At 36.0% G+C, this 12406-nt stretch overlaps 1 protein-coding gene across 6 annotated transcripts in view; it reads right to left on the bottom strand.

Moving 5' to 3' along the window:
- Taf2 (TATA-box binding protein associated factor 2) overlaps nucleotides 1–9331 on the bottom strand; it is a 39475-nt gene extending 30144 nt beyond the window's left edge. For 3 of the 6 annotated variants that reach the window (XM_070097887.1, XM_070097891.1, XM_070097892.1), the window contains exons 1-7: nucleotides 9266–9331; nucleotides 6350–6453; nucleotides 6016–6104; nucleotides 5170–5224; nucleotides 4436–4599; nucleotides 3385–3601; nucleotides 2855–3093 (exon numbers count right to left, since the gene is read on the bottom strand). In XM_070097887.1, the coding sequence (XP_069953988.1) occupies nucleotides 2855–3093; nucleotides 3385–3601; nucleotides 4436–4599; nucleotides 5170–5224; nucleotides 6016–6053 (713 nt within the window). In that variant the 5' untranslated portion in view covers nucleotides 6054–6104; nucleotides 6350–6453; nucleotides 9266–9331. Of the gene's footprint in view, nucleotides 1–2854; nucleotides 3094–3384; nucleotides 3602–4435; nucleotides 4600–5169; nucleotides 5225–6015; nucleotides 6105–6349; nucleotides 6454–6668; nucleotides 6701–9248 lie in introns of those variants that run through there. The other 3 variants (XM_070097888.1, XM_070097889.1, XM_070097890.1) reach the window with 3 other exon arrangements.
- Between the last annotated feature and the right edge of the window lie 3075 nt (nucleotides 9332–12406).

The raw sequence follows: 12406 nt of genomic DNA, 5'->3' as shown, positions 1-12406 counted from the left end.
TTTTCCTAACACAAACAGAAGGAGAGATGCACAATACATGCATACATATGAAGGAGAGGTGTTAATGTTGCAGTTTTATAACTGTAGTGTAAAGCACCCCTCTGGCAAGACAGTGATGGAGTGAATGATGATGAAAGTTTTTCTTTTTCGGGCCACCCTGCCTTGGTGGGAATCGGCTGATGTGTTAATAAAAAAAATAAAAAAAATATGTACATGTGTGTATTGTGTAATGAAGAATAAATGACACTTACTTTTATTGAGGATGTGGTGATGAGTGATGGGATGGGAGGAGGGGGGATGATGGACGTTATTATTTTTTGGAAGGGGAATCCCCTTCCATGAGGACTTGAGGTCCCATTATTGTAAATACTACATAATCTCAATGTACTATTTGCAAAGACATAACTAAATAAATAAATAAAAATTGGCAGCCTCACCATGCCTTATCACACTATGTATGTCACTACAATTCTTAACTCTCTCAAACCAACCTTTGCTGGCGGTCAGGAGGTAAAGGAGGTTTTGTGTGCGAGGGGCTTGGACTTCCAGCAGGCATGTGTGAGCATGTTTGATAGGAGTGAATGGAGACAAATGGTTTTTAATACTTGACGTGCTGTTGGAGTGTGAGCAAAGTAACATTTATGAAGGGGTTCAGGGAAACCGGCAGGCCGGACTTGAGTCCTGGAGATGGGAAGTACAGTGCCTGCACTCTGAAGGAGGGGTGTTAATGTTGCAGTTTAAAAACTCTAGTGTAAAGCACCCTTCTGGCAAGACAGTGATGGAGTGAATGATGGTGAAAGTTTTTCTTTTTCAGGCCACCCTGCCTTGGTGGGAATCAGCCAGTGTGATAATAAAAAAATAATAATAAAATGAGTGACAAGGGTTGAATGTTAACGAGACCTGAAGAGCATGGGTTAGTAGGGTTATTGAAGCTTTAACTTTGGGTGGCTTTAAAATTAGTTTGGAGAAATGTTTGAGTGAAAGATGAATATGAGGACCTGCCAAGTATGGGTCAGTAGGCCTGCTGTAGTTCTCCTCCATTCTTATATAGTATTCTTACATTTTAATTTGTCAAGTTTCCAGATGTTGTAGCATGCAGTACCTTTCTTTCTCTCTCTCTTGAGTTCATTCCTGGGATCTACCACTATTTGAAAAGCAGTATTTATCACAAAAGAAAGAAAAGAGAAGCTTTTTTTCCTTGAAAAATGTTCTCAAAACAATCACCCTAGATTATTCATGTTGAAGGTATATACACTAATAAATTTTAGTTAACACTAGTATACACTAACAGAAACATCAGTGAACGGTTAAGTACTGCAGGCTACAATACAATAGGCAGCAACTGTGTCTGAATACTTATAAAAGTGGAATGTGTTACCTTACCCATTTTTAATTATTTCATATGCATTTTATTTTACCAAATATTCAGTGGCTTCTACAAAGGAAAATTAAAATTTGAATGATGGGACTGGAGAAATATGGCAACCATTTACAGAATGATTCTGTTATGGTTTCACTGATGCCATAATATCAGAAGATAACCAAGATGCGTAAGAAAGAAAAACTTTATGAAAACGTTTCTTCTTTTTAGGGTCACCCTGCCTCAGTGGGAGACAGCCTGTGTGTTTATATAAGAGATGCATCCATTAGCTGTCATAATGTATAACATCAGGCCTTAATAATGATATATTAGTAGTGCATGTTAAACCATAAAGAAAACAATTGGCCAACTTTTTACATGCAGCCAAACTTAAACTTTAGGAAGCATGAAATTACCTGTATCATTATATACAGTCTCCTAAGAGCACGTCAGTAAATGAATTCGTTGCTAAGCAAGGAGCATACTATAATGGTAATGGGTTTGTGTCACCCATCTATGATATAGTTTTAATGTCACCTGTACACCATTTATAACAAGCACCATCCGACTTACGACCTACTCAACATACGACCACTCGTACTTACGACCATACATCTGGCAGCATATACAGTAGTAAAATATTTAGTAAAAAGTAACATACGATACTATATAGGTACTTTATATAGCAAAGGTTTTACATTATGCCCTACCCAGTATGTCGGCAATTTTCTAAGGTTCAACTTGCGTCCATTTTGACTTATGATTGGTTGGTCGGAACCAAGCTCAGTCATAAGTCGGATGGTACTTGTATTTTTAAATGTTTATACAGTAGTATACTGTATATTGCAATAAACAGAATAGAGGAAATAAGCTCTAATATACATGTACATTATTTAGGTATGCATACTGGTTAGAGAGCCTGTCATATGTCTGAGCCGTTGGTAAACAAGTAAGTGAGGAGAGGCTGTATTTTTAGAAAATACTTTAATGGCTTTTAGACATACAAGATAAAGTATACCTGTACCATATGCTACAAACATAAGGTAGTAACTAGAGCATATTTTTTTTTTCTTAACTTTAACCAGAATAATGTCATGTTTAATGGAAAAAGAGGAGACTGTCAGACAAAACACACTGGTACAGTAGCCGTAATGCAACACCACTGCTAATAATTTTTTTTTTTTAATCTCATCCACCATCTCCCATTACAGTAGGGTAACTCAAAGTAAGGACAGATGTTCACCATCATTCATTTAGTTCCTGTCTTGCCAGATAACCACCCAAACCACATCACCACCCACCACCAGGTAGTATATTCCTATACCTCAAGTCCAGCTAACCAATTTCCTTAAATCCCTTCGTAAGTATTAACTTACATTCCAATAGCTTGTCATTTCATTAAATACATTTATCTTTGTTATATGGTCATTTGGTGAAGATGTAGCATGTTTGTATTTTATTTGTAGAATTTGTTCAAGAAATGTAAATACTTACCCAACAACAAGACCAATGTTTGGTGCACACGTAGGAGTTGAGAGGCAGTAATGGAATGTTTTACGCCTCATATCCTGAGTGTAGACAACCTCTACTAGGTCTCCACAGCTTACGGCAGTCATAAAATCATCCACTGTAAATTCTAACCGCCAGGTACAAACTTCACTCCAGGTGTCGATACAGGGAAACCACAGACGTACACTGTTTTCATGTCCGTAACTGAACATGTGCGCAGCTTTCTGTATAAGAGGAATAAGTTTTTAATGAGAACAACAGTTAAGCAGACATGCATAGGAACATAATCTATAACAGAAATAAGACACTATATTCCTATACCTTAAAATCAATGTCCAAAACACATGTGGGCTCATGAATATGCTCTGCCAAATCACTAGGTGTGTGTGAAAACTTCAGCTACTACCCCTAAAACTAAAGCTATAATTATGATAAACATTGAAGTCTCTTATAACAAAATATTCATAGCAAAAAGGAATATCCTTACAGATCATACTTAAAACATATGCCCTTACTTCAACCAATGTGCCATCAGTATTTGGAACTACAAAGTGCAAGCCAGACTGGGGCTTCTCCAAAGAAAACTCGACACCAACTCTCAATGGCTTTCCTTCTTGGATCATGTGCTGCGCTTCTGAGGGGACAACAATCACAAGTTCTCCTCGACCCAGTTCAGGATCCACCGAGGTTACCCCATTTGACTGACATTTGTTTACGTAATCTAGGTTTCTCCTGTTCAAAACAGAAAGCATGAAGATTAATTATGGTTGTTACCCACAACTGTAAATTTAAAATAACAACTACTGCCAGATGCAGGAAACATTGGACCTCTACAAAAACTTTAAAATAAATAGCAGAATCATTCATTAAATGGCATTGTAAACTGCTGATGACCTTTCCACAAAACTAACCCAAGTGAAATAAATGCTTTATGTTAATCATTAAAACATACACAAATATCACAGAAAACTTAAAATTACTCCTGCATTTATTTTCCATTTGATCTTGGTTGTAGATTCACTGTTTATCGTAAGAAAATACAATTCAAGCCATTTTTACATGTACAACCTACACATTGAAATTTAATCTTGCAAATGTTGCAAAGTGAAATTAATGATATGTTACATAAGTACTTAAGAAAAAAGGAGCCCTTTAGCAGATTTATTGGCCAATGTTAAGCAGGTCCAAGTCACACCCACCCACAACCACTCATGTACTTGTCTAACCTATTTTTAAAACCACCTTAGGTTTTTGCTTTAGCAATGCTACTCAGGAGTTTGTTCAATTTTTTTTTCCAACAAACCAGCCATATCTCACCGAGGCAGAGTGAACTAAAAATTAAATTAGTATAAATTTACTAATTTATACAGGAGAAGGGGTTACTAGCCACATATGTATCTCATGTAACTCATGCAGAGGCATCATAAGAGGGTTTACTGCACTTTAGAATTGAATTACATTAGCAAATCATGTAAAAGATTTAAAAAGAATTACAAGATTTTTTTGAAGAATCTTCATTCATTTCATACTAATTTCACTCTAAGTGATAGTTATATCATTGCTTACTGTTTAGAATCCTGTTGGCATACTTCCATTAGCGGGTCAAAGTACTGGAACTGTACCTCCAATGCATCATTGAGGGTAACGCGATACACACAGCACTGTTTACAGTTCAACCATATATAGCGGATGCTATCTTTTGATGGAATGAGTGTGAGTTCAGTGAAGCCCTTTGGGAAATATGCAGAAAATTAGGTTATTTTATACAAATGAATGAAAAAATATCAAGAAGATAAAGTATTACCAGTGATGCATTTCATTCACTAGTTAAAACAACGGCATAATTAAGTAACATTAATTATTGAGCATATGATAGTAGTTAACTGCACCAAAAAAAAAATCCTACTTAATAGTCTAAGTCTAATTCATAAGTAGCCTTCAAGCGCTATGATTAGTTTCCCCGAAATGTATTTGCATATTAGTTGCTTTCTGTGCCTATGTTTTATTACATGCAAACTTCAGTATCCTTGTACAGCATAAAAAGAAATAAAAATTTGAATTTGAATAAGAAATAAAACAGAACGATGAATAAAGTCTAACTGCAATGGCCAATAGAAAAGGCAGATACAGAATATATTTTTTTCACAGACAGACATACAATCAACGACATTCACTTTCTTGTATTACACCAATTCGAGTTTTATGAATTAAAACAGATGATGTGTAAAATACTATACACAGAACAGACTACAGTATATTTTAACTATTATCAGCATATGTAATATATCTAGAGTACTTACAATAACAGTCTGTCGTATAAAGTTGATGCCAGTCAGGCTCAGGATCTGGTGAGACGTATGGAAATTTTTGTAAATCATCTGGTTGAAGACATTCATATAGCAAGAGTACTGCACATATATATACATCTGTAAAACTGGCATCCTTTCTCAAATATAAACAGCAAAGTTCAAACAAAAATCATCTTAGATACTAACAGATACTAAAACAATAATTTTTAAAAAATATATGTTCTTTCTTTCTTTCAACACACTGGCCGTATCCCACCGAGGTGGGGTGGCCCAAAAGGAAAAACAAAAGTTTCTCCTTTTACATTTAGTAATATATACAGGAGAAGGGGTTACTAGCCCATTGCTCCCGGCATTTTAGTCGCCTCATACGACACGCATGGCTTACGGAGGAAAGATTCTTTTCCACTTCCCCATGGACAATAGAAGAAATAAAAAAGAACAAGAGCTATTTAGAAAAAGGAGAAAAACCTAGATGTATGTATATATATATATGCATGTGCGTGTCTGTGAAGTGTGACCAAAGTGTAAGTAGGAGTAGCAAGATATCCCTGAAATCTTAGCGTGTTTATGAGACAGAAAAAGAAACCAGCAATCCTACCATCATGCAAAACAGTTACAGGTTTTTGTTTCACAGTCATCTGGCAGGACGGTAGTACCTCCCTGGGCGGTTGCTGTCTACCAACCTACTACCTATAAAAAATATATGTATTCTCAATAAATTCTGGGTAAGTTATACTTCACAAATGGTGAAGTAAGTAGAATATAAACATTTATTGTAAAATTTAGTGAAAATCCTTCATAGCCTTAAAAGAAAAAAAGAGTCACTGGAATACTTATAATTTATATGCCTTTTGTATTTCTCTATCCTTCTTCATTTTTCCAATTCTTTTCAGTCTTCTCTGCTACATTACATTTACTGGCATCATCTGAAAAAATAATGCATATACTGTATTAACATAATTACTTTTATATGTAAAATGGTCATATTAATAACACATTACTAAGTTCAGTTTTTAGAAACCAGCTTTAACAGGCTTAGAATTCAATTACAGTAGAGTACTTGTCTTATTTTTTAACTATTTTTAAGGAAAATTTCAGTAAAAGTATTTTAGTCAATGATGCTCTTTTTAAAGCTTAGTGTCATTTGAAAAAAAGATAATTTTTTTGTTACCTGTATTGTAAGCCCTTTTTGGTCAATGGATTTCTTGGTGCTCTTTTTTTGATTACACGAGTTATTTTTGGAGGGTAAATTAGTTCCTTTGATAACTCCAATCACTGTAAAGAAATAGACAAAGCAAGGAAAAAGGGGTTTATGTGATTATATAAGAAATGACTTACAACTCAGAACCTGACTTAACATGATAATCAACTGCAAAATTTGTGGTTCAAATTTAAGTTGCCTTAAGCTAAACACTACTGGTTAGAAATGTTTCCTGCAAATCCTCCCTGAGTCAACTGGGTCAACTGCTAGGGTGCTATAAAAACCTTACCTGGAATTTACCTGTAGAGGGTTTCGGGGGTCAAAGCCCCCACGGTCAGGCCTTGTGATGGAATCAGGGTCTGATCAACCAGGCTGTTACTGTAAAACAATTATAAGAGGCACTACGAATATGGATGGACTGATTATGTATCAGCCCCCACACTACCTCACCTAATATATAAGCTATGAAGAAATCAGTTAAGTGGTCATTCATACAGAAATAAGTAATCATTACTGATACTTCCACCCAATCAAGCCATCTAAAGTCAGTACCTGACCAGCCGGGCTGCGGTTTGTATGTTGGATTACGTGCAGAAAGCAAGTACAGCCTGGTTGATCAGGTCCTGATCCACCATGAAGCCTGGTCACAGATCGGGCCATGGGGGCGTTGACCCCCGGAACTCTCTCCAGGTATACTCCAGGTATCAGATAACTAACAGAATAGCACAATGCACTCAAGATAACTATTATCACAGTGAAATACAGTTTTATCATATTGGAAAATCATGATTATTCTATGGTATATAACAAATTGGTGAGGTAAACTATGCCTGAAAAAATTCATATCTGTCTTTACTACCATATTTGAAATTGCAACAACAAATGCTAAGTTATAAAACAAAACTGAGCCTTGGATGAATAACAAGATTTTTTTATTATTATTATCACACTGGCCGATTCCCACCAAGGCAGGGTGACCCAAAAAAGAAAAACTTTCACCATCATTCACTCCATCACTGTCTTGCCAGAAGGGTGCTTTACACTACAGTTTTTAAACTGCAACATTAACACCTCTCCTTCAGAGTGCAGGCACTGTACAAGATATTTGGCTCAAATATATACAGAGATCAACTACTAAGAAAGGCTAACACAGACAGCCAAGACAACGTAGTATTGTGTGATAAGAGGACAATATTTACACAGTGAACCTTTATTTAATGACAATGTTTTGGCCACACACAGGTTTTATCAAGTCAACTTAATAAAGTCAACTTATCAAGTTGACTTGATAAATTATTATTATTATAATCAAGGGGGAAGCACTAAACCCGTAGGATTATACAGTGCCTGTGGGGGGGGATGTGGAAGATTTTCAGGCTTAATTCGGGTAACAACTACTACTACTACTACTACTACTACTACTACTACTACTACTACTACCACCACCACTACCTCTTCCTGCCTATATATACCAGTCCTGCTCTACTTCTTGTTAATGTGACTTTGTAAATGGTCCAAGTCAGACCGAAAAGTCGTCGTAAGCTCCTCTCTTCTATGTGCGGGTTATTTGTGTGTTTAATCTGATAACTGAAGCACAGATCCAATTCCCTAGATCAAGAGCCCCTCACCAACATGGTGTCCTCTTACTGTATGTATCAGCAATCCCATCATTCTAGTGCATTAATGTGCAAATTTCAGGGTTGTCAATAAATAATACAGTATTATTACTAATATATCCAAGGTTTTTCCTGCTAACAAGAGACACTTCTACCACTGAGTTATGGAAATAAGCCACACTGTTTGGCTTTCTTTATTTGTCCTGGCTTATTATTTCTCTGGAGTTAATAATCCAAATAAAGGACATTCTCTTTGAAATTTAACCTAACACAGGTATAATCCAACCAAGTTAAATAGTATGACATATTTTCATTGTACAAAATATGTTTATTTATTAACATGTTTAGAAACAATTTAGCTTGAATATAAAGAGAACATTATTCAGATTATTAACCTCAAAGAGTTATTAACCCAGGATAGCCCAATAAAGCCAATCAGTATGGCTTAATTCCACTGGAGTATTTTTTTAAATCCTCCCACAGGATGCGACTCACATCAGAAGACTAACTCTCTGATATACCTAGACACCTGGAGTATACCTGGAGAGGGTTTTGGGGGTCAACGCCCCCACAGCCTGGTCTGTGACCAGGCCACATGGTAACTCAGGGCCTGATCAACCAGGCTGTTACTGCTGGCTGCACACAACCTGATTATTATTATTTTCACAGAAAATAGCTAAATCTACAGGAGTCGTGTAGTACCTGGTAAAATGGAATCAATTAGGTTTGATCTGGGAAGGGTAGCTCCAATTCCTTAGATCAAGAGCTACAGACAGCTACTTGGTGAAACTTGGTTTTTATTTTCCATTTTTCAATATATGCCACCAATGTACATCATGGGATAAGCAATAATTTCCAAGGTTATATTCTATACATTTTATTATATAATTATTACTATTATCAAAATGAAGCGCTAAACCTACTAGGCTCAAAGTTTATTATATAAAACCATTGCAAAAAGAATCCAATGGAAATAAGTCAAATTTTTTTTTTTGGGGTTATCCTAGGTAATTTACACATATACTGCTATGTATGATAATTTACATAACTGTATTTATGTATACCTGTACCTGAATAAATTTAAAAAAGTTTCAAAATATATACGAGTACTAAATAACATAATTTTCATTAGTCCCTCTTTGAAGTGTTTTTAAACTTGAATAAATCCATCTTTTTTTTTATTTTAAACCTGAATAAACATATCACCGTAGCCACCACCATAGTTTTAAGACTATAATTAACTCAACTCATACATTACACCATAATATACTTTATGTTGATGGTGATACAATGATGTTGTTGTTGTTGGGATTTAGTCCACCACAACTGACGCCGTACTCACTATTGAATCTTTTATTTTTCTGTAAAAATTACAATGGGTGGTTTACATATTATAAATTATTATTATTATTATTATTATTATAAAAAAGAAGCGCTAAACCTACATATTATAAAACAATTACAAAGGTCACTGGCATGCCCAGGCATTTCAGGTAGACTAATAATTCTTATTCTATGTTACTAATTACAATTGATTAAATGGATTTACTTACAGTAGTGAGAGACATTGTAGTGAGTACAGACATTGTACATTAGTGTTGTACATTGTACATTAGTGTTGTACATTGTACATTAGTGTTGTACACTGTCCACAGACAATAAGTAGGTATATTCAGGCACAGGTACATATACTGTAACATCAATTATGATACATAGCATCATATATGTAATTACTTAGGATAGCCCAAAAAAGTGAGTTATTTCCATCGTGGTCTTTGTAATATCTTATTATTTAAACTTTAATTTGGGTCCTAAGTATATTTAGGTACAGGTACATATAAGTACAGTTATGCAAGTATTATACATAATAACATATGTAAATTACCCAGGAAAACCCAAAAAGTAAGATAGTGACTTATTTTCATTAGGGTCCTTGTAATATCCTATTTAAAACTTAATTAAATCAACTGTCTGAAAATCATTTATAATACAAGGAGATATACTAAGAATAAGGTAAACTGAGTTATTTGCGTTAACATTAAAGAAAGGATCAGATTACAATGATAGATTAATGAATGTTAGCTATGCAAGAATTCACTCTCCTCCCTTTCTGTATTATTATTATTATTATAATCAAGGGGGAAGCGCTAAACCCGGAGGATTATACAGCACCTGGGGGGGATGTGGAAGGCATTCAGGCTTAATTCGGGGAACTGGAGCACAGATCCAATTCCCTAAATCAAGAGCCCCTCACCATCACCAAGGAACCTTCCTTGAGGGGTCCCTTTCTGTAGCATTGTTCATTAAGTACCTTTTAGCTCTTTTTGAACTGGCTTATGCTATGACTGGCTCTGACATATGCAGGCAGTTCATTCCATGTGTTTGAAGCCTGACCACTGACTGTGGGTAATACAAGTTGTGTTCCCTTTCCCTAGTACTATACATGTTTTAGTTCCCAGCCTTGACACACTTGGCAGCAAGATATTCTGGGCTCTGTGAGTAATTTTATAAATTTGATTTAATTTCAGTTGTTTCAAACCATGGCTGTACTCACCTATTTATGGTTGCAGGGGTCAATTATCATAGTGTAAATTACCTACGTATCGTAATCTAATACATGTACTTATACACCATTAATCAAAGATACTTTAATATCTGAAATGAGAATTAAAGTAAGCTGTCAGCTTAGCTTTATCATAGATAAGTTCTACATAATTTACTACATAAAACCTTTGGAAATAAGTCACTGACTTTCTTGGGTTATCCTGGGTTCTCTACTCATATACTGCTATGTATGATGATCATTGTAACTGTATGTGTATACCTGAATAAACTTATTTATTTACTAAAGTTTCAAATTATGTATGAAAGTGAAAATAAAAGCTTACTAAGTTCTCCTTACAACCATTCTTGTATTGAATCTCTGCACTTACATTTTCTTTGATTTGCAATTACGTGTATTGGGTAAACTTCATTATATTTAACGATATGTAGATTCCATCATATATTTCGTATGGAAATAGAGTACAGATCCAGTGAAGTTCCTGTTTGGTGATGAACATTCACTTTGAGTTTTCCTACTTCAGAAGTCAGTTACTGAGTATTTAATTATGCATCAGGCACAGTGAAGAGTGAAACAACGGAGGACAGATTAAGATAAGATTTTGTTTGTAATTTTAACCCAAAGGGTTAGCTACTCAGGTAACTAAATAAAGTCCGTTTGTCACTGGGGACTGTGTCTTATTTCCACTGGAATCTTTTAATCTTCTCCCCCAGGATGCGACTCGAAAGTCAACGCTGTCCGTCGTTCAATCCCTTGCCGAGTGGAAATGTTGGGTATGTTAAGTAAGTTTATTCAGGTATACACAAATACAGTTACATAGAATTATTATACATAGCAGCATATGTGTTTCCTTATACCTGCTGTCCCTATTCACCTATTAATACGAAGGTATCTGGGTGTTAGTCCATCAGTGTGGGTCGCATCCTGGAGGACAAGACTGAAGAACCCCAATGGAAATAAGATAGTGCTCGATGACGCACTGACTTTCTTGGGTTACCCTGGATGGCTAACCCTCCGGGTTAAAAAATCCGAACAAATCTTATCTTAGGGGGTACTTATTGCTAGGCGAACAGGTGTGGCAGGTGTAAGGAAACATGCCCAATGTTTCACCCGTGCTGGGGATCGATCTCAGGTTCCTTAGTGTGTGAGCTGACGAAGGTATGAACTAAGCGGCGTACGTTCAATAAACACTAGATGCAGTTCACCTTAATTTCCCGTCAGAATCTGTACTTGTATATTAGTAGTTTAGCGAGGGACTAGTCCCAAATCTGTACACAGAAATCACTTTCTACGCTAGCAGGAGACTTGACAGGAGGTACAACATCCCCCCAATGAAAAGCTGAGGCGCCATCAGTATGCTAAGAGACAACACATTGTCAGGGGCCCAAGACTGTTTAACTGCATTCCAGCATACGTAAGAGGATTACCAATAGACCCATGGCTGTCTTCAAGAGGGAGCTAGACAGCCCGGCTAGTAAGTACCTGACTAGCCAGGCTGTGATTCGTAAGCTGGTTTGCATGCAGCCAGCACCAAGAGCCTGGTTGATCAGGACGATCCACCACGAGGCCTTATCATAGGTTGGACCAGGGGGGAGTTGACCCCCGTAACACTCTCCAGGTATTAACATGTGTTAGTCTTAAAAGAAAAAAGAAAATGTTTGTGTTTTACTGTCTTGAACACTTCCCCGAGGATAAGGAAGAGTAAGTATAGTCGTTTAATATTAAGTTTCCACTAATTGAGTTAGTTAGTTAGTTTAATATGTTTATTATGCACCCCATACCCATCTGTGGGCGGTAGTCAAAAGATTACTGAGGTACATAATTGGTAATTGAGCTGAATATATCATA

Source organism: Cherax quadricarinatus, chromosome 60 (genome assembly GCF_038502225.1).
Source record: "Cherax quadricarinatus isolate ZL_2023a chromosome 60, ASM3850222v1, whole genome shotgun sequence".
Lineage (NCBI taxonomy): Eukaryota > Metazoa > Arthropoda > Malacostraca > Decapoda > Parastacidae > Cherax > Cherax quadricarinatus.
The sequence above is the reverse complement of the archived record's forward strand: the minus strand, read 5'-3'. Positions and strand labels throughout refer to the sequence as shown.